Source organism: Lynx canadensis, chromosome C2 (assembly GCF_007474595.2).
Source record: "Lynx canadensis isolate LIC74 chromosome C2, mLynCan4.pri.v2, whole genome shotgun sequence".
NCBI lineage: Eukaryota > Metazoa > Chordata > Mammalia > Carnivora > Felidae > Lynx > Lynx canadensis.
The window spans coordinates 69,484,929-69,512,276 of NC_044311.2; the positions used below are offsets into that span (position 1 = coordinate 69,484,929).

Sequence of the window (27,348 nt, forward strand, 5' to 3'; positions counted from 1 at the left end):
GAACACAAACCGTGGTGCTCACTGGCTCCTCCAACCGGAAGAGGGTTCTAGCCGCTCTCCCACACTTTGGTGGAGTGTTCTAGGGCTGGATGTTTACTGTGCCAGTGGCTCTTTATACCGCAAGTTTGTCCTATGTCCCAAGGCAGGAGTGGGGGTTGGGGGTCAGGACGGCTGGGGCTTCCGAAGCCCGGGCGAGGTGGAGGGCTTGGAAGGTGCTCGCGGCTGCGCTCAAGATCAAGACGGAGGGAGCGCAAACCCAGCGTAAACCCAACGTAAATCCAGCGTAAACCCAGCGTAAACCCAGCGTAAACCCAACGTAAACCCAGGTAACCCCGCGTAAACCCAGAGTAAAGCCAGATAGCTGCAGCCCTCCAACCCTGACAGAGTCCCAGCTCCTCTGGCCACAGCTTGGCTGGGTTCTAGTGCTGATTCATTTCTACCCTAGTTGCCTTTAAACCGCAGCTTTTCTTCTGAGCCCCAGGGCCACAGAATCTGCTCCCCGTCCCTGGGTCCTGCCGGTCCCCACGGCATTCGCAACATGGAAAATGGGGTTCCCCTCATTACTGGGACCACCTTGCCCCGGGGGCTTCTCCCTTGCTCTTTTCTCCATCTTTTGTTGTGCAGAAGCTGTTCATTCAGCCCTAAGCTCTCCCTCAGGAGGAATTGCTCTATAAACAGATGTACATTTGGTATAAACAGGTATAAATACAATAGGTATAAGTTTGGTGTGCCCGTGGAGGTGAGTTCAGAGTCTTCCTATGTCACCCTCTCGGACTGGAAGCTCTAAGCAACTTTGGGAACCCCTGCTTTCACTAGATATTGTAAGGAACTATATAGGGGCCTGGGTGGCCCAGTCAAGCCTCTGACTTCATTTCGGCTCAGGTCATGATCCCAGGGTGTGAGATCCAGTCCTATGTGGGGCGCTACACTGATAGCGAGGAGCCTGCTTGGGATTCTCTGTCTCCCTCCCTTGCTCTCTCTCTCTCTTTGAGTGTGTGTGTGTCCCTCCCCCTCTCATGCGCTCTCTCAAAATAAATTTTAAAAAAAAAGAACGCTTAGTGGAAGATGAATTCTAGCTAAGAGTGATTAGGGAATCCTTTGTGAAGGTGGAAAATGATGGGCATGGTTATGTGATATAAGACCAAAAAATGGGGGGAGGAGGGAAGGGAAGGCGAGGGAAGGAAGAAAAAAAAAACTGCACCAAAAGCACCTGGGTGGCTCAGTTGGTTGACCATCTTTTATTTCAGCTCAAGTCATGATTCCTGGGTCATGTGATCAAGCCCTGCTTTTGTTAAGATTCTCTCTCTCTCCTCCTCTGCCCCTGTCCCCTGCTTTCCCTCTAAAATAAATTTAAAAATGTATTTTAAACAAATGTACAAAAAAAACACTGTATTATAGTTCATAAGTTTTGTTTTGCACAGGGGCACAGTTAATTATGAAACTATTTTCCATATATACTAAGGTGGAGCAAATAAGTAAGCAAATTAAGATAATGAGAGCCAGGTTACAAGAGAGAAGTGACATGTAAGCAAGGGGAAAAGGCTAAACTGAACCCAAGCGGTACTGGAATAGAGTCAGAGATATCAGTGTGAACCCATGTTTGTTTTAATATATATAAAGATAATGAAATAAAAATGTTTAGTATACATGAGATAATACACATGTTTTTGTATACAAGCTCTACTCAGTAAAGGAGCCTGGTAGTAAGGAACACACTTAACTCCCAGATCTTATTTTCTAAATGCCATTCTCCAGTAAAAGGAAACAGAGCTCTTTGAAGAAATGGCTTTTTCTATAGCTGGGGAAGGGAAAATTCTAGATATGCTTGGAGTATCTTTCAATGTCAAAAAGTAGCAAAGTGCATTTTTTTAAAGAAACGATGAGGCATGTTGAAAGGGCACAGAAGCCAACCTGAAAGACCTCTCAATGGCTAAATAAGGAATATGTGAGCAAAAAAATAATGATAGCATTGGATTGGAATCTAAAGAACAAAATAAATACCTACAATTTGATACTAATTTCTCAGTAAGGATTAACCTTGCCTGTAGAGAGCTTTGGCTTTTGCTTCCAATTCCTAGGAAGTAACTTCTAACCCTTGGGTATCCTGAATAATGAGAATGTCTTCATTTATCTGGAGGCCTTGGCCTGTACCAGATAATCTATGCTAACAACGTGATTTTGGGCGTAGGGACTTTGGGCCAGACAGCATACGTGGCCAGCCCCAAGAAAACTGGACACCAAGGTTTGGGCACGCTTCTCTGGTTGTTAATACTGGGGGGAGAAGACGCTGTCAGCATGACTCCATTGGGAAAGTGTAACTGGAAATTCTGCACCTGGTGTCTCCTGGAGCCTGTCCTATGCACTTCTTTCCCTCGGCTGATTTTAATTTGCTATAATAAAACTGAGCAAAATGGCTTTGCTGAATTCTGGGAGTCCTTCTAGTGAATTATTGAGCCTGAAGTTTGTCTTGAGGACCCCCAAGTTGCAGTTGACGTCAGAAGAGAGGGTGGTCTTAGGGATTACCAAATTGTGCACTGATATGAGAAGTTATTAAACAACAAACAAGGTATGAGAGAAGGGACAAATCTTCCTTGCAGAATTCCAATAATAAACATAAAAGGGACAAGGGAAATAGAAAATCCCTGTTAAAATACTACTGTAATAATTGACACAGGCAAGATTCACTGATGAATGTGAAAATTCAGGGGGCAACATTTGGAGAAACAGGATATTTGCATAACCTTAAAATATCCTCCCAAATATATATTAATTACTGTAGTGATTTCAGCATATGTCCTCAGACTATTTGATACTTTTTCCTCCAAGAGGTGGAGTTTAATTTCTCTCTCTCCCTTGAACGTGTGCTGGAATTAGTAATTCATTTCTACTGAATAAAATATGAAAAAGAAAAGAATTAACCTTACAGCAGAGAAAACTTGTAGACACTATCTTTAACAAATGATCATAATTCACATCACCAATAATAAAACATGTTGATATGGGCTACCCCTTGTAATGATGTGAGTACAAGGAGATTTGAACTTGTTGTCTGCTCTCCCCAAATCCATAATGCCACTCTGATCATGAGAAAATATACAATAGACCCAGCTTGAGAGGCATTCTATGAAGTATTTGCCGAGACTTCTTAAAATGTGGCAGGGATGGGAAAAAACAGGCAGACTGAAACAGTGCTACAGGTTGGAGGAGACCACTGTGACTCAGTGCAACGTGGTGTGCCGGGCTGGATCCTGGAACAGAAAAAGGACATTGGTAGAGAAGTTGCTGAAATCTGAATAAATTCTAGTTTTTGTTCAAAGTTTCATGACAATATGAATTTCTTAGTTTTTTTATATAATTGTCAAATTGGCTTCCATACAACACTCAGTGCTCATCCCAAGTGCCTTCCTTAATGCCCATCACCCACTTTCCCCTCTCCCCAACACCCACCCCCCACCATCAACCCTCAGTTTGTCCTCTGTATTTAAGAGTCTCTTATGGTTTGCCTGTTTGTAACTTTTTTTCCCCTTCCCCTCCCCCATGTTCTTCTGTTAAGTTTCTCAAGGTAAACGTATGAGTGAAAACATATGGTATCTGTCTTTCTCTGACTTATTTCACTTAGTGTATCAAATAGCCAGGAAAGCTGGCTAACGGATATAGAGGACTTGTACTATCTTTGTAACTCTGGGACTTACTATACTGTCTTTGTAACTCTTCTGTAAATTTTAAATTATTCAAAAGACAATTTTTTTCTTTTAAGACTGATCATACCAAGTGGGTGAGGATGTGTAGAGCAACTAGAACTCTCAAACACTGCTGGTTGAAATGTTAAAACAGTAAACAATACACCCAATTTATTTATTTTTTTTTAACGTTTATTTTTGAAACAGAGAGAGACAGAGCATGAACGGGGGAGGGTCAGAGAGAGGGAGACACAGAATCTGAAACAGGCTCCAGGCTCTGAGCTGTCAGCACAGAGCCCGACATGGGGCTCGAACTCACGGACTGCGAGATCATGACCTGAGCTGAAGCCAGCCGCTTAACCGACTGAGCCACCCAGGCTCCCCAACAATACACCCAATTTAAATAGTTTGACAGTCTCTTAGGAAAATAAGAATTTCCCATCCATTGCATTCCTAGGTATTTACCCAAGGGAAATAAGTGCTTTTGTTTGGTTTGGTTTGTTTTTTGAGGGGGGGGGGGTGGGTGGGAGGGAGAGAACAAGGGAACAGGGGAGAGGCAGAAAGAGAGGGAGAGAGAAAATCTTAAGCAGGCTCCACACCCAGTGTGGACAGAGCCTGACACAGGGCTGGATCTCACAACTGTGAGATCATGACCTGAGCCAAAATCAAGAGTCAGATGCTTAACTGACTGAGCCACCCAGGAGCCCCCACGAATAAGTTCTATACATGAACCTTCATAGCAACATTATTAGTAATAGTCAAAAAGTGGAAACAACCCAAACGTTCAAGAGGTTATTGGTTAAGTGATTTAAGGTATATCCATACAATAGAATACTGCTTAGCAATAAAAAATGAACCATAAATGAAAAATAATTATGCTGAGTGAAAGCTAGACTATCCCTACCCCTAAAATGAATAATGATTCCATTTTTATCAAATCCTAGAAAATGCAAACCAATTATCAGTGACAGAAAACAAATCAGTGATTGTCTAAGAATAGTAAGCAGGCTCTGTGGTGCCAGCACAGAGCCCGACTTGAGGCTCAATCCCATGAACCATGAGATTGTGACCTGAGCTGATATCAGGTCAGATGCTTAACTGACTCAGCCACCCAGACACCCCAGGACCAAGAGACTTCTAAAGGGCAAGAGAAACTTTGGAAGGTGATAGGTAGGTTCATTTTGTAAGTGTAATTGTTTCACAGGTATGTACATAGGTCAAAACACATGGGCTTGTATAATTTAAGTATGTACTTTATGTCAAGTAGAGCTCAATAAAGCTGTTTTTAAAAAGAATGAGCTGAGGGGCACCTAGGTGGCTCAGTCGGTTAAGCGTCTGACTTCGGCTTAGGTCATGATCTCATGGTTCGTGGGTTTGAGCTGAGCGTCGGGCTCTGTGCTGACATCTCAGAGCCTGGAGCCTGCTTCGGATTCTGTGTCTCCCTCTCTCCCTGACCCTCTCCCGCTCATGCTCTGTCTCTCTCTCTCTCTCTCCTTCAAAAATAAATAAAAACATTTAAAAAAAAGAATGAGATGAAAAGATGTTTCAAAATATTTTAAAAAATAATAAAATCAAGTCACATAAAAACAGTACAGCATAATTCTCTTGGCATTAAAGCAAAACGCCTTGGTTTTTGCTTATAAATGCATCAAAAAGTGTCTAGAATATCATGTAATTGACAGAACCTACTGTAAGAGAGAATGCCCAGGTGAGTCACAGGTAGGGGTAGAAAGTGAGTACGCTACACTAACAACTCCAAAATCCCAGCGACTTGATGCAACAATTTTCTTTCTTACTCATGCTGCATGCCCTGTGTAGGTTAGGCAGGATACCTGCTTCCTCACCAAAACGGCTTGAAGGCCTACATTTAGCAATACTCAGGAATCCTGCTCAAAGCTAGATAAAACTTACACCTGTGATTTTCTCTTTATTTACACACACCCCAGCATTTTTTACTTTAAAATTTTCTAAAATGAACATGTATTACTAGCATAAGGGGAAAGAAATTACATAGAACGAAAGGTCTACGTCTGAAAGACAAATGTGACCAAACACACAAAAGAGAAGTGCTATTTTGACCTTGATTAATGTTTCAAAATTGAAGTCTAAGTGAGATAATTGAAAATAGAAGCCAAAAGAAAGTGCAATGTGAAATGCTACATCTTTAGAAACTTGGTTCTTAATATTGATGCATTTCTGATGTTTTTCTATAAATAATAGATCACAAAATGGATACTTGGCACAGACTTGCTTTTAAAAGTGCATTTTCCAATTCTTGACAATGCAAAAAAAAGAAAAATGTAGTAGAGACTAAGGACAAGACATAAAAGAATGCTGATAAAGTAACATAAGGGAACTGATTACAGACACACGCATCACCGTTATCATCCAACCAGGTTTCATGCAAAAAACAATGACATATTTTAAGAATTCCATCATAACAAAATACAACTGTAAATAACAGTTTGTTCAATAACTACTTCTACATTCATGTCCCTAATAGCAGTGCTTTGTAAATCTAATTACAACCAATTATTTTCAACAAATTATCCTGTCTGACAAATGTTTTTTCTGGCATGTTTCTAACAGTAAAGATAGTAACAATAATCATGCCACGTATGAAAGCCCAACCTATGCCAGTCACTGTGCTATGTGATTTATATGACTGCTAATCCTTAGAACAATCTTGAAAGCGGGATATCTTATATACATGTTTCTTAAAGGTAACACAATGACGTTCAGATGTAAAGTAACCTGTTGAAGCTCACTAATATCTAGAAGAAAAGTGTGGTGCTTTTTTCATTCTAGCATGTCACCTTTCATTTTTATGATTTACTTACCAGGAGTAAATTAATCAAACAGCTACTGTTTTCCAGGCACCGTTCTGGGCTCTGGGTATCCATAGAGGTGTCTTTCAGGAACTCAATCTAAGAAGCAGCATAGGAAGCAATTCTAAAGCCAGAGCTATGTAGAGAACACTGAGAAAGCTGAAGGGGCACCTAACCCCTTCAGAGTGGGGGCAAAGGCAAAAGGAAGGAAGTGAGTGATGAGCAGGTGGGAGGCTTGTCTTCCCAGAAGCACTTGGCTTGGTGGCATCTAACAAGAATTGGACAAATGAGAAGGGGGACAAAGTATCCAGGGAGAGGCAATTACATGCATCAAGGGGAGAAGAAACCCTACAGAAGGGATTTGCGTTTGTTTGAGGATGACAAGAACGTGATTGAATGCAGGAGACAAATCTTCCTCAGCCCCTTAAATTCACAACTGCTAATCAGAACACCCCAGTGTCCTGCCACTTAGCCTCTATTCTACAGCCTGCCTCCCCTAGGCATTGCCACAAATTCTGACAACTCTGAGCAACCATAACTTTATCACCTGTTTGGCAGGCCCCCTCATTGTAGCAGAGCTTCTAAGCTCTCCCCGGAAGCCTACATGCCAGGCACACTTAATCCAGCTACCCTTGCCTTCAAGGGAGGGCCACGATGGTTCCTTCCAGACGCACAGAAACCTTCTCAGATACCAGAAACCTGAACTTCCTTACAAGTGTTATCCACACCTGTCCCAGGTGTTTCCTGACTCGAGGGCCCCATGTTCCGTAAGTACTTGTGAGTGCTGATCCTGTAGCAAAATGTAGACTGTTAAATGCTCCTTGATGCTGTTAGTCTGATCACCACCTAAGACATCCGTCTTCCTTGGGCCTACTGAGAACTAGTGGAGAAAAATCACACAATGGCATAGATTGGTGCCACTGGAAAGTCATGTTTCCATAGTTCAGCTGGGCCTGCAGCAAGGCTCCACAAAATATGAATAGGAGACATATTCAAAAGTATAGTTGTTTTTTTTTTTTTTTTTAAGTAAAGGAAAATGTGAATGTGTGGCTACTGCATTTACTATGGCTTGCCACATTCTAGGACAGATTCAGAAGTGACTAACACCGAGGCATATTGTGAGCAGTCACTGAGTTTCAAGGACAAAGAAATCCTTAGAAATCCGGGTATAAAAACATAACCTATAAAAAGGCAAAAAACCATGTTGGCCTTGGCCTTCAGCACTGCAGCAGCGGTTGCTAGGAGATGGTGGAGCACCACAACAGCGGTTCTCTAGTTTTAGTGGAAATTAGCAGTTTCCGGAGAGCTGGCGTAAAATACAGACAGCGGACACCCACTCTGCACGTGACCTGATTTAGTAGGTCTTGGGTGAAATACCACTTGTTCTCAAGCTGGGAGTTTTTGACTTACACATTAACTCTGATCAACGGAGAAAGGAGAAAATGTGATACAATAGATCAGGTATTCATTTTGTGAGCATAAGACAGCACAAGAGCCTCACATATGCAAGGATTCAAGAGAGAGAAAACTCACTAGCCATATTTGAAGATAAAAATCCATCCAATGAAAGGACAGATCCAAATAAGAACTCAGGAATGAAGAACCATGATCTCAAGCTGAGTATGGCACCTCAATAGAAAACTGAGCATGAACAGCTGTGGTTATAGAAGACAGTGTAGATGACGTAAATGGCAATATAAGGGGACGGGAACTTCTGCATCCTAGCACCCTCCTGCAGCATCACCCCCGGGAAGCAATCCTGGTTATGCTTTTTCTCATGCCTAATTATGTGCTGGGCATGGTGCTATAAATATGTGCATCATCTCCTTCAATTCTTCCAACCTAAGGCAGGTAATTGTTATTCTTGCTTCAATCTAAGGATACAGGTAGAGAGTGGGTAACCTTGTCACGCTCACCCAGTTAATTTTGTCAGAGCCTAAGATACTGACTTGGACGTTTTTAAGATGGGTAGGATTACTATGAGAACCCCTTAGTATCCTAGCATTCTACTACTCTGTCTTAATCAGTAAGCTGTGTCAGAGTACCTTTTGGGAAACCTTCCTCCTTTCCTCTACCCCTACCATGACCAACAACTGTGTTATGGGGTCTCAAGATACATTGCTAATTTCAAGGAATTCAGGATAAAGTAATTCTTCGCAAACTTTTATATGCATATAATTTACCTAGGGGATCCTGTTAAGTTGCAGCTGCTGATTCATGAGAATCCAGGGTGGAACATTGAACTGACTTAAGTTTCCAGGTGAGGTTGATTGACTACACTGAGTAGCAAAGCCCTAAACCGCAAACTCCAAACTAGCTTCTCGTGAGAGGTAACTGAATGGTAGGAGCTATCGTGTAGCTATTGAGGAGATGTACTTTGATTCAAATACGATTTCTTTATGTGTGATAACTGCCTTTGGAAACCAAGAATGGGCGAGGTTTGAGGAGAGAGACACACAGTGATTGGCACAAGTTTCCAACCCTTAGGAGGTTCCTGGTTGGTAATGGAAGGACAGCAAAAATATGCCTAACATCTTTAACAAGTGAAAATTGTAACAAACCTCTCAACATAAGGAGGACTAAAGTGCTTAATTTCTCTGCTTTTCATAGTAAGGATGGACAATGTTTTTTTTTTTTTTATTTAAAAAAAATTTTTTTTTTCTACAGGATGGACAATGTTTAAAGTAGTAAGTGGAGGTGTTAATCCAGATTGTTTGAAATGACAAAAAACAAGTAGTTACAGGGGCCAAGTCGATCACGGGGAAGGCCATATTGGGTGTCCTGGGACAAACATAGCCCAGCAAGCTCTCCTAGTCTAAGGGGTCAACAGTCCAAACTGTTAGGTACTCCTTGCCATTAAAAACACACTGCCTTCCATTATGTTGAACCCTCTGAAACTGCCGGTATTTAGCAGTTTTCGACTTGGAAAACAATTTCAGGTGCTCCTTCAACCTAATTCCCTAACACTTCACAGGAACAGATTCTATTTTTTTTCTTGCTCACTATTGTATATCTAGTGGTAAACACACTTCCTGGGACATACTGAAGATATTTAACAAACATATATGCTGAAGAAAATAAGAGAGGAACCAAGGCTCAAGAAGGTAAAATGTATAAAAAATTGCATTTAAAAAAAATCCTAGAAAAAAAAGTGAATACCTGCTATTCTAGCATGTGGACTAGGAATTTAGCACCCAGCAATATTAGTATATATCGTTAAATACGCTGGTAGTTCCATGAAATTCATAATTGAATTATATAGTTAACTCTATGGCAGAAATATTCCATGTTTAACAAAATCTTAGTCATAATTCACTATTTAATGACTAGTAAGATAGTCTTAAAAATTAGTTTTCTGCCAGCTCCTGCCACGATTGTCATTTATTGGTCTAAATTATTCTCGTTTCTGTACGCACATTGAGTAAATATACAAATGACTTTTCCCAAGAAATCTTCCTTTTACAAATTCCTAAGTGACTGCTTTTGAAATAAGATTTAGTTAAGGCAGAAAATAGGTGGATGGCGAGTTTTACAGATTCTTCATGTCTCTTAACCAGTGGCGTCCATCAGTATCCACTGCTGAATTTGCCTCACAGATATGCAAATATTTATTGCACCATTGTTTCTAATAGGAAACACTGAAAAAATACAGTAAAACCTTGGATTGCGAGTAACTTGTTTTGCGAGTGTTCCACAAGATGAGCAAACATTTCTAATACATTTAACTTAATAAACGAGCCATGTCTTGCAATACGAGTAGTACCTGATGCCGAACATCACATGTATACACGATAGGGGGAGAAATTATGGGGTATAATGCAACCATTAAAAATCAAAATAATGGCAGCATCTAGTGTAGTTTATACAACTGGGCACTATTTTCTAAGGGCTTAGGTATGGTAACAATTTTAATCTTCATAACCAATCTATGAAGTAGGTACTATCACATTTATAGATGGGGAAATGAAGAAAATAGCTCCTTAGGTCAAATGGTTACATAGTGGAGTTGGGATTCAACCAGGCCATGAGGCAGAATTCATCCTCTTAACAAACCTTTATCGCATACTCCACATCTACAGCATAGGGAAGTACCTACATTGGTGAGACAGAAGTCTGTGACTATTTTAATGAAAAAGCTAGTTTCTGAAATCAAGGAAATCTACAATTGCATTTACGTTTTCCTTTTTTTATTTTGGGTATGTATTAAAAATATTCGCAAGATGTTAACAGTGGTTTCCACTGAGGAAACTGGTTGGGAGTCTGGAAATGGGAATTTTACAAGCATGCGTTTTATAATAAATATACAGTATGCCAGTTACACAAACCCCTTCCTTCCCTCCCCCGCCCCCGCCATCATCTATGGCACACAAACAAGCAAAAAAAAATGTACACAGCCCTAGTGCTATCATATTAGCCAGTATGTTCAGTGTAGGGCCAAGTATTTTATTTTAAAAAGGGTCTTAATGGACTCTAGGTTAACCAACATTGTTAAAAAGTAAAGTTTACTTACCTCTAATTTAGACCGGATTCATCACAAGACGTCATTTACTTCAACACCACACTTGTACAACGTCATACTTAAGTTTATTTCCATATACTGTTTCAACCACTTAAATGGAAACATTTAAAACATACTACATAGCTACATTTTTATGTCATATTAAACTTAATTTGAATTATTTGATGACCTCAGGCCTCTATTATGATATCCACGTCAAATGGGCCATTTCGGCCAGGAGTCTTAGCTATTCCTTATCCTCTACCGAGTATACTGCTCCTCAGGTACCCAAGTTGGAAAATCATAATTAACCTGGTGAAGTACAGTGTATAAAATAAGCCAATAAATGCTTATGTGGAAGAGGACCTGACAATGTGTAGATTTCTCAGAATCCCTTAATTTGAATGTATGAGATTCTGAAAGCTGATGTTTTCAAATGTCTGGTATCTCAGACTGAGTTCCGTGTGACTGGATTTTTAATGCCAAGAGTTTGACTACTTGAGGTATCCATTCAGTGCATCTATAGTAGTCCTGCCCAGTGGCCCTCCAACCTCTGATATTTCTGGCAGTGCAGTATTTTTAAAAAAATTTTTTAACATTTATTTTTGAGAGCAAGACAGAGCACGAGTGGGAGAGGGGTGGGGGGGGGGTGGGTAACACAGAATCCAAAGCAGGCTCCAGGCTCTGAGCTGTCAGTACAGAGCCTGACACGGGGCTCGAACTCACGGACCACAAGATCATAACCTGAGCCAAAATCAGCTGCCCAAACGACTGAGCCACGCAGGTGCCCCAGCAGTGCAGAATCTCTTAAAGCAGCCATTCTGACAGTGGATTAATATAACATACTTTAAAAAAAAAAATAGAATTGTATTATTTTTTTCCGTGTAGATCCATCCCACTGATCCTAGTTCTTAAAACGTGAATTGTTAGCATAATTGATCATACAAACCCCACAACCAAGAACATTAATAATTGTCTTCTGTACTTTACTAAACACTTTGTGTTTAATATATTTTAAATTATAAAGAAATTACAAGGAACTCCTAAAAAATTTAATACAAAAATATTACAAGTTAGGACAATAAGCATTGAGATATGACATTTAAGAAGGAACATGCAGAAAAAGGAGCATAGGGTTAACATTTCATTGTTGACAGAGAGCTTTGGTACAGCAGAGAAAGCACCATAAAACTACTGTCCGTAGTGTCTTTCCTCCACTGCATTTTGCAAATGAATATATTGGGGAAACAGTAAGCTTCATCTGCTATGTATAACAGGTTAGAAATTTGGTCTATTGTAAAGTAGAAGAACTATGAAATTAAAAATAACCCCTGCCATGACTACTCAGACTGATTTGTTTTACCTTAAGCTTAGATGGATTATAATCCTTAGTAGTCCAACACTTTTTCAAAGTGTAAAATGCAGACTATTATTAATCTATGCCATGCAATAAAAGTTAACCCTTTGAAAATGAAAGACTGTCAGAAAGTTCTAGCAACGGCAAAAGCTTATCATTTAATAAACATGACAAGTCTATGCCTGTGTTAGTTTCTGCTTAAGGAAATGAACGGAAAGTAGAACACCTGAGGAATGTAAGTTTTTAAAAAACAAAGGAAACAAAAAAATGTGCTCAATGATTCTTTTAAAAGTCTCTAAGTACTCAAGAGCTAGGACTAATTGAAACTGGAAGGTGCCTGGTACCGTTCCTCAAAGATTGTAAGGTTCGTTAGCACTTAAGCAACTAGCTAAGGAAGAAAATTATTTAAGTTAGGTTTATATGAGACAAAAATGCCATTAGGGAAGTTGAGAACCCGGCCCTAAAATCTTCAGCAACATATACACACGGTTTTGTGCTAAACTGCACACTAAGCAAATGAATCTGAGGTTTCTTTTAGTTTATGTGAAACGATGTCCTTTCAATACAGTATTATTTTTGAAAATAATTCAAAGCAATTGTTTATTTCTTAGCTGATTAAATGCTCTATTATTCTTTAATAAAAATAGTAAATAATCCCTTCATTTAAAAAATTTCATTTCCTGTGAGAAGTAATAAAATAGTAAAATTTGTAATTTTATCTATGGGCTTAAAACATACAGCTTGGAAAACAATACAGTTATGAAAAACAGTGGTTTGGGTTCTTATGGCAGTTGTTATAATCAGTAACACCAGCATGGGAGAGAACAGACAGGTTATGTGTTTTGAAGACTATCTCAGAGCAAAAAAGTTTATTCTGTAATAGAACATTGGAGGAGTAAATGCAATTAAAATGTAAACAAGAAATTGTAAACAAGAAATAGCATCCCTCTCTTTACTTGACTAGTAAACAGTCTATACAAACTACATACGTATCAAAGGTTTTATATATGTACACAGCCAACATAATATCAAAATATATTTTATTCTGGACCTCTTTCAGATCTGATTCAAATTACAGTTGTCAAAGCAATACAATGCAAAGGGAACTGCAACAACAACAACAACAAAAAAAAAAATGTGCCTAGAAAGGATAAAAGGATCATTGGGGACAAATCATTGTGATGTGGAACCAAAATACATCAGAAGTGTAATTAACATGGTCCAGGACAGCATAGAACATCTATATCAGTCTTCCTTACACAATATCATGAAAACTGAACAATAAAGTTCTTTAACATGTACAAAAAACTGTCATGGGCTGGTTTACACTTTTACAACAGTTTTAAAGTTAACTGGATAACTAAAGAAATGATGCAGACATTTTAATCCAGTGCTATAGGTAGGCTCACAGAATTAGACCCAAAGGATTTGTAAAAATCAAAATTAGAACATTATAGCTACAATGTCAAAGTCAGGAAAGAAGAGAATTACTTCTGTATTTAGGGATTACAGAGCTACAGAATGCAGTCTGTGTTTGTTTTTAATGAGATGGATAGTACATCAGACTAGATACAACATGCAGAATGTTTTCTTGAACTTATCCAGAAACGCCAAAGAAAAACATTGTGAAACAGCTTACTAGAAAAAAAAAAAAAAATATGCCCTAGTTATTCACCCTGCTTCAACATTGTCAACGTAAAGGCAGAAAACAAAGAATGCTATTAATACTCAGAACTACTGATATAAGACATCAAATTTCTAAATCAGTGTATTAAAAAAAGTGAACACTTCCTCTTTTTCTCTCTCTTCTACATTTAACTAGAATCATGTTAAAAAAAAAATTGATATTGAATGTGACACTTCAGAGCTACTACCGGAAGGAGTAATTCATAACTTCCCTACCCTCCTTCCATCCCTGCTGATTCAGAAGGAAAAACAAACAAAAACAAACAAACAAAAAAAACCAACCAGGGTCTCTTGTAGATTTGCTGCTATTCCCCAAAATGTTGGCATTTGCTGCCATGCCACAATGTTGGTCCACTGAAATAGAATTTCTGTGGAAACAATCAACAGTAATTCACCAAATGCAAGTACCACCCTTAGCATGTGAGAATAAATGCAGGTTCTATAGAAATGTACAATGTGCTTAAGAAAATGAAAATGGTTTTGAAAAGAGTAACAGCACTGCATTTGAGATTTGTTTTTCTGCTACTTAGTAAAATTGAACATTTTTGCTCACATAAGGACAGTCATTCGTGATTCCTTTAAATAGCAAAAATGCATACCCCTCTTCAGGCCTCTATTGCGTTAATAGTTTACATTACTCTTAACAAAATCATTCTACATAAACAGATAGCTCCTTAAAATAGTACTCTCTCATTAAATCTAATTTGACAGAAAGAAGTTTAAGGAAAAAAGGAGTGCTTTATAAGTGAAAAAGTACAAATCTTTGGCCTTTCTCTTGACATTTTTATGTCAAAAAGCAAAAAACCTTCATGTAATTCAATCTAATAATTACTTTTTGCACCATAATTTGTTTTTTTACACCACAAAAGGAGGCACTTTCAGTATCTGTAAAAGGTGTTTAATCCTAAAACATACTTACCTAGAGAATTATTCATTAAAACAGAATTCAATATATTCTAATATCTATCAGGAAATTAAAAGCTACCACTTCTAAAAGTCATTTAAAGTCAATGATGGTACCTGATCAATGACAGAAATGGGGATTGGAACAAATATAAGCACGTATCAGATTTCCTACATGGAGAAGAAAAATGATATTCCTTTATGAAGTTTAAGAGTGACAGCTGCTCTTTCTTTATTCTACTTCAATCAATGAGTATTCTATTCATTCAAGTTTTCCTTTCTATTTTTCCTTATACGTTTCTTACAGTAGCTTATACAACAATGATATAATGAATACCGATAGAAAATCTATTGGAATCAGTCGATCTTCAGGAGTAAGTTCTCAGAAAAAAAAGGAAGGAAAAATGAGCCAAGAACCTCAAATACAGAATTTTGCAGGCTGTGAAACTTGGTCTCCTACATCAAGTTACTGCTCAAATTCAAGGCAATCTTACTTTTGTCTATTGGAGCAGCATGGTGGCACATCAGCAGGCAATGATGATGTTGAGAACAGCAGCAAAAATAAACAACTGTATGCTCATAAAGAACCCAAGCCTACAAAATGGATACCTTTCAGATAAAGTTTATACTTAAAGACCCAAGACTTCAGGATAATAAAGCTCTGTATTTATAATCTTTTAATATGTCCTATTGTGGCTATTATGCTTAAGTAAAATACCTAAAGATTAAGGAAAAAAAAAAGAAAAAAGAAAAGATGACAATACCATAAAAATGTAGCTGTCTATTTTGGCAGCTACACTGCAGAACTTCTTGACTATCACTTTTAATCAGCTGGGGGAAAAAAAGTCAATAACTGTATGCAAATGAATAAATTGTCCATATCAAAATACAAAAGTACTATCAATAATCACCTCTGACTTTCAGATTTAAATTCAGTGCAATTGACAGATGCATCGCTAAAGGAAAATGCAGCTTAAACCTACTCAAAACATTTGTGTCTATTCCTGGGAGCACATTTAAAAATTATTGCACAGATTTTAAATTTTATTTATTTTTTTAAAACAACAACAGAGGTTAACCACAGATGTGGACCTCTAGCAATAAAAGCAGGATTTCAAGTGCCAGATACTCAGCATATTAGGTTTCCTACATAAGTCACAGGGTTATAGTTCTAAATATCTATATGTGATCCAAAACCCTAAAACAGCTGGCACAAAACCATCATGAATGACTGCCTCTCTGGATGTAAATTTTAAAAAATATTATTACAGTATCATAGTCCCCACTAACAATAATTGGGGTACATATAACAATGTATTGTGAAATTAAGTGTATTTATTCTCTTTACCAATAGCAAATGCTATCCTACCTTAGTAAAACCAAGACTTGCTTCAATCAATGCTGTTTTGTAAAAATAGCAAACAACAAATGCTAAAAATCAAAGCTGCATTTACTTGGGTTAAATCAGTTTCTACTTAAAACATAGATTAAATTTTAGTAGTAAAGGCTTCAAATAATTAGTGACAGAAATAGTGTTATAAATTTGCTAAGCTTAATATAAGCAACTCCTTAATTATAATCTTTTGAGATACAAATTTGACAACTATTCTCTTCAAATTGACACTTGTGGATACTTACATTAATCATGACAAACCCTGTTGATCACACATATAAACAAATGCTCTCATTTGCAAATTCTGTGTATTTTAGCTTTTAGTTGCATGAGCGTAAGAAGAGGTTTGCTCTGATACCTATATCTTTAAGAAAATACTTGATATTATAAACAGAGTAAAAGACATGATATAGTAGTGATTACTGAAAAACAAAACAAAAAAAAAAATAGCAGCTTAAATCTATCCGTATTTGAAAAAAATGTAGTCACAAGTACCACGAATGCAGAATCGGAGCAGCAGGGAGGTAGTGCAATTATACTTTTTTTTCTTTTTTGAATTCTGAATCACTGCTATTTAAAAACACCTTGAAGCAAGTCTTGTTTTAAAGATTGTTTTTAAAACTAAGGTAGCAAACATTTTGCCATGTAATGGCAGTGTTATATGCCGTTATCTTGCTTTGTATAAAGAAAAACAACATGAGAGATTTTTAATACTGGAGTTTGGTTACATTACATTTTCAGCTTCTACACAGAATGATGGACACTTTGAGAAGCTAATCCTTATCCAGAAACATTTAATCTCTTAAAAAACAAAGCAAAACAAACAAATAAACAAACAACAACAAAAAAAAACACCCCAAACCTACTTTGCTCCTTTTCACAATAGTGCACATTTTAACCATAATTTAGTTATGGCTACAAAACATCAGAAGATTTTTTTTATGCATCTTCTCTATGGTATTAAAAAAAATTGTGCCCTTCTAGTCTTTAATTGGCAGAAATATGTCCCAAAAAAGAAACTATTGCATTTAAGCCACATCACCCAAAAAAAGAACAAAAACAAAACAAAACAAACAAACAAACAAAAAAAAAAAACAACAGAGCATAATAGCCTTTTACTGATGTGTCTTACAGATTGACATGACCAAAAGTCATATATTTTCATTCACTTTCCAATTCCCCTTCCACAACATGCACCAATTGAATATATGCTCTGGGAGCCATAAAATGTACCAAACATCTATCTCTTCAAAGAATGCATTAAAATATTTTTAAGAATTTTTTGTTTAAAAGGTGAAAAAAATATAAACAAGAAACTGATTCACTCCCTTACTTCATGCATCCATAAACTAAACCGAAAACAAAGTTAAAAGCAAGAACAAACTACTGCTGCAAGTTTTTGTAAGTCCATTTTCTCTGTACATACAACTGCTCAACTACTGAAGGGAAAAAAGAATATAATCCATGGTGTCTTCTGATTCAAAGGGGAGAAAACAAGGCTGTCATTAGTATCCAAAAACTGGTACACATATGGGCTGCTTTTATAACGCATATTCTTTCTCTTCTGTTTTTCATATCCAAAACTTCTAATGCTATTTAGGGGCACAGCAGATTAGATTCCAGCACTTGGTGAACAGAATTCACAAGCTGTGACAAAATTCTGTCATCTTCAGGGTGCAACTTTGTTTATATACACTGTATGTATATATTTCTTTTAGATTTGGCTGTAGTGGACTGGCCATGGTTCAAGTGGGACTATAGCAGTACATGGGTCAGGGACAGTCCATTTTGGCTATGTACACATTCATAGTCGGTCCATGGCTTCCAACTAGTAGCGCTATTTCCGAAGGTCTAATACACAAACCTGTAAGAAATTAAATAATCAACCAGTGTGTTAAGAATTTCATTGTACAGTTTTAGTTTAATGTTTCAATAGTACAGTTTGAAATCTAGTTTTACTTCCTAGTTCACGAAACTGGTAAAGCAACAGTATCATGGCACTGGGCACTTAACCAACAGAAATCAGATAAATCGTCTAAGTAGATGGAGGCAACAACCAGGGCTACTACTACCAAGAAAGAACGTGCTTAAATTTTGAAGATCTACTATTAATTAAAAAGTAGAAAAAATATGCTCAAAATAGACCATTTTCTATCTCTTGGACATGAATGAAAGATACCTTAGGTTATATAAAGCTATAGCTTCAGAAAGCAGCTAATGGCTAATATCGTCTGGATCTTCCTTTTGCTTTCAGAGCTTTCGAAGCCACAACTAATATTCTATAAAGAGTTGGCCAACCTCATCCTGAAAGTCTCTCAGTATCACACATTCCTCAATGCAGGACTCAACTGCCTCTACTTCCCCCTTCCTGGGCCACCAAACACTCTTCTGCAAGGACAGACAAGGTAGAAATAGGCATTAAAATTCAAATCTCGCTCAGAGTGGTATTCTTCTATGCTCATTTTGCTAACGAAGGTTTACATTAAAAATACTGTCCATTTCTTGATTATGAAGATACTCTTTTGGCAGAGTATCTGTTTACATTATTTGAATGAAATAAACATGAAAAATGTACAGCCTTCAGTAAAAGGACCAAAACCATTATCACAAGATTCATTATGAAAGAAGACTTTTGTAGTCACAACCACAATAAGCCACATTTATTTACTATGCTTACACACCCATTCCCGTGGAAACACTTCATTATACTTACTGACCATCTGATGCACTGGCTCCAACTTTGTCTCCTGCTGCATTCCAGCAAACTTCAAAAATTCCACCTGTTCCCCTATAGCTGTGAACTAGAGCACCTGTCTAAAAAATTGAAAAACAGATTCTTAAAATGAGAGCATATATTATTATAAATCCAAATATTGAGGTACAAATATACTCTTACATGGCTTTATTTCTAGCAATCAGAAATAGAATTTAGCTTTGACTCCAAAATAATACAAGTTTTGAAACACTAGAATGTGATATGAGGATCTTTCTATAAAAAGATAACACTTGCCTGCTCTCAACATGTCTGTCTGTCTGTCTGTCCTCTCTCTCTCTCTCTCTCTCTCACACACACACACACACACACACACATTCAGTTTCTCCAGTATTGATAACCATTCTAGCTAAGGTATGTTTGGCCTCTTTGACACAGTTAATAGCTAGAAGTAAACACTCAATGTATGGTTTAAAATAAATTATTGTTGTTGAAGGATGCATGAGTTTGGCCAACATGTAGAGAGACAAAATTAAGTCAGAATTTCTTTGACAAAACATCCTAAAGAGAAAGTAAAATAAGCCGGTAAAGACAATTCCAGTATAAGTCTGTTACTCCATATTTACTGAGTAGCCCCTAAGCTAGGGGAGATATAAAGAAGCTGAAGGAATACACGTCCATTACTCCTGAAGAGGTTAGAAATTTAAGGAAAAAAAAAAAAAAAAAGAAAGAAAGAAACCAAAATCATGCAGCTGCCCCACATGAATACTTAAAATTCAGTAAAAAAATCTATTCTCCTAGGAACCAGTCATTAACCAAGGCAAAGACAGAGGTTCTGCTGTGAGAAATTGGAAAACAATGAAAACTATGGTTCTGATGTTCTGCCCTGACAAGCAGACAAGTATCTCTCAGTTTTACGATAACCAAAAAAGGTCAAACTAAAGGCAGCAGATCTAAATAAAAACAACATGGCAGCAAGGCCTTGTAAATACCTTCTCAGGCAGCCAACCCTAACTTAATCATTGAGACTGTTTTCCTTGCTTTCCTCTTCAAAGTCCGTCTGCTAATATTAAAGTAACCACAGGTGCACTGCTACAGCTGATCACATTGGAAGGTTCAACTGTTCTTTTAACCCTACTTAAAGTTTCTCAAAATTTAAAAGATTAATGAACAAGTGGTAAAAGCATAGTAAGTCTTGAGCTTACTTCCATGGTTAATTAGGAGAAAGGAGTGGCACCAACAAAATCTAAAATCTTTTGATGAGAGAAAGTAAAACCTATAGGACAGTAAATTTGGGGTTTTAAAAAAAAAACAGCTTTCTTTCAAAAGCACTTCCCAATCTCTAAGCTCAGAGTAAGCTATAACTGAACCAAAACAGCATAGTCAACAAGCTAGAGCTTTAATATTCACAAAGACCAATGGATCATCAGCACTACTCAAATCTGTATATATGTTCAAACCAGACTTCAATAATTTATCTGTGAAATGCTTAGGTAACAGATCATATGGATGATAATCCAAAATGAGGAAAGAAAAAAACTTGATTTATTTATGACAAGTGCAGGAGAAGTCATCCTCTAAAACTTACTAGATGCATTTTACTATTTTCAAACTAAAAAGAAAAAAGTAAACTGACATTTTTTGATACGTAGTGTGATACATCTAAACAGTATGGACAGCTGCTCAAATGCCCCTAAGAGCCTATATCAGTATCTTCCATTAGAATCATATACTTCCATACCCAAATTTCATTTAAAACTGATTTTCTCATAATAGAGTAAATAAGGGACTGAAAATGTATACAACAGGCAAATTATCTATGGATTACTTTTAGAAAGTCTCTGCTATTCAATCACAACAAAAATACTAACTTGCAGCAAAAACCAAGGGGAAACAATTAGAACTAACAAGAGAGTGCAGAGAAGTGGATGAATTCAGTCTCAATGTGTCAAAAGTCCTAATGTTCCAAACACAAGCAACAACCAGTAAGTAAAAGAAACATTTTTTTTTATTTTTTTTTATTTTTTTTTTTTGTTTTTAACATTTTTTTTTTGGGACAGAGAGAGACAGAGCATGAACGGGGGAGGGGCAGAGAGAGAGGGAGACACAGAATCGGAAACAGGCTCCAGGCTCTGAGCCATCAGCCCAGAGCCCGACGCGGGCCTCGAACTCACTGACCACGAGATCGTGACCTGGCTGAAGTCGGACGCTTAACCGACTGCGCCACCCAGGCGCCCCAAAAGGAACATATTTTTTTTTTAAATTTTTCAACGTTTATTTATTTTTGGGACAGAGAGAGACAGAGCATGAACGGGGGAGGGCAGAGAGAGAGGGAGACACAGAATCGGAAGCAGGCTCCAGGCTCTGGGCCATCAGCCCAGAGCCCGACGCGGGGCTCGAACCCACGGACCGCGAGATCGTGACCTGGCTGAAGTCGGACGCCCAACCGACTGCGCCACCCAGGCGCCCCAAAAGGAACATATTTTTAAAAAGATGCCATTCATGGTTAATAATAATATCACAAGGCACTTCAGAATAAATTAAGAAAAAATACGATCTTCATAAAGAAATTATAAGACCTCAATGATGGGAAAAAAGAAGACTTAATGAGAAGAAATTTATAAAGTTACTTATTAAAAGTATGCTAATGATGCAGGTATATACGAATACAAATGTCTATCAGTGGAGAATCTATAAACAAACCACAATGAGAACTTGGTATACGAAAGAAATGGCATTATGAGATAGCAAAGGGTTAAACAGTATTGAGACAACTGGTTATCCATTAGATATTAAAATTAGATCTCTACCTCACATCATACATATAAAATCAATCCCAAGGCAGTTAAAAATCCAAATGAAAAAATAGAATAGAGCATAAAAATGAAGGAATCAACACTTTTATTCCCAAACAAATTCAGGAAGTTACTTACAGGGGATCAAGAAGAAAATGCGAGCAAGACTTTGCAGTGTATACCTTTTTAGTGTTTTGAGGGGACCATGTGAATGTATAACTTAATTAAAAATGATACTTGAAATCGATGATTTATGCAAAAATAGTTTGACCAACTATGATGATCAGCTACACAAAGAGCACAGCCCACAATAACTTACTACGGTGTGCTATGACCACTTAAGAGGTGATCACTGATTGGCGGGGAAGAAGGTGGGAGGGTGGGGGAGAGAGTCAAGTGACTGCTATTAAAAAAAACAGTACATGGAGCATAAACACTAAAAAGGTGAGAAAATGAAAAAATTAGAGCAACTGGCTGTTTTCTCCATTTTTAGGAAAGGATCTCTATAAAGTACTGTCCCTACAAAGGTAGCCTTTGTATAAAGTACTGTCCCTACAAAGGTAGTTTTCTGTTGTTGTTGTTGTTGTTTTTAAAAGAGAGAGAGAGAGAGAAAGAGAGAGAGAGCACACAAAAGTGGGGGAGAGGGAGAGAGAGAAAATCTCAACCAGACTCCACACCCAGCACAAGCCCCGCCAGTGCAAACCTGATGTAGGGCTTGATCCCACGATCCTAGGATCATGAACTGAGCTAAAATCAAGAGTCTGATGTTCAACTCAACTGACTAAGTTATCCAGGTACCCAAAGATAGTATATAGTTTTAAATTTATTTCTGATAAGTCATTGTGTTGAGCCATACAATCTTATCCTTTAATACATTTTATTAACTGCTCACATATAGCTCCTTCAAAGACAATTCTTTTAGAAAATAAAGAAATTAGGGTGTCTGGGTGGTTTAGTCAGTTAAATGTCAAGACTTCAGCTCAGGTCATGATCTCACAGTTGGTGAGTTCCAGCCCCGTGTCTGGCTCTCTGCTGTCAGAGTGGAGCCTGCCCTGGATCCTCGGTATCCCTCTCTCTGCCCACCCGCAGGTCCTCATGCTCTCTCAAAAATGAAACATTTTAAAACATTATGAAAATAAAGAAATTATATCACTTATATAAACACGTATCTTAAACTCTCACATTTCATGTCTGCAACCTGTTGAGGAAAAAATAATACAATCTAAATTTATTTCTAAATTCTGGTCTATATCACGAAAATATAACTTCAACTGATTTTAGTCTTTGTAAATTCAAAAAAGGTACTCATCTAGAAACTAAGAATTGAACTAATGTCACAAAAGGAATGACAACCAAAGGAGAGAAGAGTATTTATACAGGCAAATGCTTATTAGTACCTATGAAACAATGTGATGATTTCAATAACTAAGACATACCTGTGTGTTCCAGATGTGCACACATTTATCAAAAGAACCGCTTGCCAGGTACCTGCCATCAGGACTGAAAGCCACACTGTACACAGGCTCTTGGTGTTTTGTCAATGTATGGATGCAAATTCCTCGGTCTACGTCCCATAATCAACAGTAGAATCGAAGGATGCACTGACAAAGGAGGAAACAAAACAATTTTAAAAATAATGAAATATACCCCAGTCCCACCCACAATCTAGAATCATTCCTAGTAGCTAGACACAAATCACACAGTCATTCCTAGTAGCTAGACACAAATTCCTTATGAGACCAGATTGGCTATTTGGAGGAAAGCGTTGCGGAAGCAAAGCTACAACAGGAGAAAAGGCAGCTTACGGGCATCTCCAAGTCTCTAAACTGAAAAACAAAATGAGCTAAATTCACCATATTCCTTTCCTTTCTTCTCTCTTTTACATAGGCTCCATGCCCACCATGGAGTTCAATGTGGGGCTTCAACCCACAATCCTGAGATCAAGACCTGAGCTAACCGACTGAGCTGCACAAGCACTTTTTTTTTTTAACTAATTTTTTTCCTTTTTTTTCCCTTCCTCTTTAAATAATTACACTGATTGATCCACGGTTCTGAACAATGTACTGACAATATTTTTAACTTTATCTTTTTTTTTTATGCTGAAGAAATGTTATTGCACTATACCTCAATTACTTGGGTTTTAATTAATACTTAATTATCATCAGTAAATATTTGATAACTCCAGATATTAAAATCCATTATGGTCTGAAATAAGAATAAAACTCTGGGTTTAAAGGTTTCCATCAAAAAATTATTCCTGCAGGATACGATCCCATTTCATGAACTCTTTCATAACTTTGTCATATGTATTAGAAGCTTTTTTTGTGGCAGACTCATAAAAGAAGGAGTAAAACAGAAATATTACCTTGCTAACATAAGGTTGGCATTTGGATTATTTGTCCCTGGCCCTGTTGGACTCCATTTGATAGTATAAATTTCTTTATTATGTGCTTGCAAATCATGAACACAATTGTCTTGTTTCATACTCCATATCTAAGTAAAAAAGAAAAAAATTATTATATTTTCCCATACAAAGGGTACATTTACAATAATACTACTTTGCCAATCCAAACTATAAATAGTGTAACCAGAACAACGATTAGAGCTCAAGGGAATATTTGCAAAGAAATTAAAATGTAGTATTTATCACTCTTTTAAAAATAACAAATTAGCTTAAAGTCCTTTCCAAATGTTCACTACTGTGAGGCTTCAAGAATGAATTAACTGTAGTTCTAGATATTAACTCTGAGAACTTCAGATAGTACAAACTTCAACATTGAGTAAGTCCCTTGGGCAATTATCCTAAATGTTTACGACATTAGTTTTAACACTGTTCCTTAAATAAATGATCTACATTATAAATTCCTCGTAGAATTTAGAATCAGAAAATGCTTTGTAACAGAGAAGGGCAAAGAGAACTTGCAAATAATACGGTTCATGTATGACACCAAAGCACAGGCAACAAAAAACAAAAAGCCAAATGGAAATACAAAATTAAAAAGCTTCTCTGCAATAAAGGAAACAATAAAGAAAAAGGAAACTGACAGAATGGGAGAAAAAATATCTGATAAAGGGTAATTTTTAAAATATATAAGGAATTTCTATAACTCAACAGCAAAAACTGTAACAATCCAATTTAAAAGTGGGCAAATGACTTGAGTAGACATTTCTTCCAAGAAGATATACAAATGGCCAATAGGTATAAGAAAAGATGTTCAATGTCACTAGCCATAAGGGAAATGCAAATCAAAACAATGAGATATCATTTCACACCTGTTAGGATGGCTATCATAAAATAAAAAAGGTAATAAAATTATCACAGATGTGGAGAAATGAGATCCCTGTTACACTGTTGGTGGGAATGCAAAATGTTACAGCCACTATGAAAAAAAGTATGATGATTCTTCAAAAAATAAAAATAGAACTACCATACGATCCAGTGATCCTACCTCTGGGTATTTATCCAAAAGAACTGATATCAGGATCTCAAAAATACATCTGTACTTGCTGTTCATTGCAATATTAAAAAGCCAAGCTAAGGAAACAACCTAAGTGTCCATCAATAGATGAATGGTTAAATAAAAAGTGGTATATACATACAATGGAGTATTTGTCATTCAGCCTTGAAAAAAAAAAAAAAAAAGGAAATCCTGAAATACACAACAATATGGATGAATTGTAAGGACAAATACTGCATGATTCCTTTATATGAGGTATCTAAAAAAGTCAAACTCAACAGAAGCAAGGAAAAGAATGGTGGTTGCTAAAGGCTGAGGGGAAAAGGATGGCTAACTAACAAGCATAAAATTTCAACTCTACAGATCCGCTGCACAATACTGTACCGTATGCTCAAAAATCTGTTAAAAAAAATATCTCATGTTAAGTTTTCTTACCATAATAAAACATAAGTTTAGAAAATGACTCCTACAGAACAAACCACGAAAGGTTAACAAAGCAATAAATTTAAAATCGTGAGAATGAGGCTTTCTTAAGTTGAAAACATACACGTATATAGATTTAAAAGTCATATTGGCACTGAGCAAAAATTAAGAGAAACCTACACTGAGAGCATTTCTGGCAAAATCATTCAATAAAGGCTTGGGTGGGGGGGTAACACCTTGCCAAACACCAACACCAAACCCAACTGCCAACAACAACAACAACGACAACAACGTACAAAAATTAGGTGCACTTCACATGTCTGCCATGTACTAGTAAGAGATAACAAAGCAAAATCATAAACGTTTTTATATTCTAGATATTTACAACTCCATGTAAAAAACCCCACAATGTTTTAAAACTTAATTTATTTGACCTTTCAATGGCACTGCGACTGTTAACCACTCCCATCCATCACACTCCCTTGCAACATTCTTCTTTAAACACTCTCTTTCCATTGGGTCATTCCTTCTTTTTTTTTCCTTCTAGAAGCTCATTCTTCTTGAGAGGGTAATTATTGGAGTTTAAGACTTTTGTTTTCAAGGTTTCCCTGTTTTCTTAACTCTATACTTTCTAACTACACAGCTTCATCCATGTCTTGGATTTGAATGGCCGCCCATCTGCAGAAAATTCCCAAATTTTTATATCAAGGTTGGAGTTCTTCTCTGAGCGTAAGACCCACCTGCCACCTCCATCTGCATGACTCAAATCACCGTTCAGGCTTTGCATGATATTCTAACTCATGTGCCTTGTTCTCAGAATTTGGCTCTACTACACAATATTGATCCATTTCGTTTCTGCTTTAAAATTCTGACCTTTTATTATTGTTAGGACAAAAACCTCTCCAACACTTTCTAGTTCAAACTCCTAACTGCAACTCAGTAGGCTCTCCAGCCACTGGCCTTCTTTCATCTCCACTTTTGCGCCATACTCTGTTCACAGAGACGAAAGCATTAAGAAAAGCCTTTTTACTAGCAATGTTTGCAAGGGAGCCCAGGCTTGAGAAAAAATGTGTAACTAAAAACACAGCAGGTACTTAACGAAAAAAACCCACCAGGTTACCAAGGTTACATTTAGTCTGTTCACAGGAGGAAAAGCAGTTTTCCTTCATGATTATCCCATCTGTAAGGGTCATCACGCCTGTAGCCATTGACATTACAAAGTTAAGGATAAATTTATTTTCACAAGAGTTAGTATTTTGTAGGAAAGGGCTCAAAGTTTCATTAATATTGGAGATTAGTATTAGGTTGTTCTTTATCTCAAAATGCTTTTTTTCTCTAAATGTGACTGTGCATAGCTGCAAGGTGATAGTTTTGCTTTTAGTCACATTGACAAGAAAAACATAAATTCATGTCAAGCTGCAGATGTTGGCCATGTCAACTAGGCTCACTTACCGAGCTGAAATCAAGAGTTGGAGGCTTAATCCACTGAGCCACCCATGAGCCCCCACACATTATTTTAAATAGAATTTATTTGCCATATTTAAACACTTAAAGCATTTCACACAAAATAAAATAAAAAACAGTGATTAACTATTAAAAAGAAGAGTAAGTCCT

At 37.2% G+C, this 27,348-nt stretch overlaps 1 protein-coding gene across 1 annotated transcript in view; it reads right to left on the reverse strand.

Moving 5' to 3' along the window:
* Positions 1–13,386: 13,386 nt before the first annotated feature.
* The window catches only part of TBL1XR1 (TBL1X receptor 1), a 177,782-nt gene continuing 163,820 nt past the window's right edge, over positions 13,387–27,348 (reverse strand). Inside the window, 5 exon segments of the mRNA XM_030330359.1 lie at positions 13,387–18,209; positions 19,059–19,159; positions 23,290–23,432; positions 23,435–23,454; positions 24,219–24,346. Of these exon segments, the coding sequence (XP_030186219.1) occupies positions 18,197–18,209; positions 19,059–19,159; positions 23,290–23,432; positions 23,435–23,454; positions 24,219–24,346 (405 nt within the window). The 3' untranslated portion in view covers positions 13,387–18,196.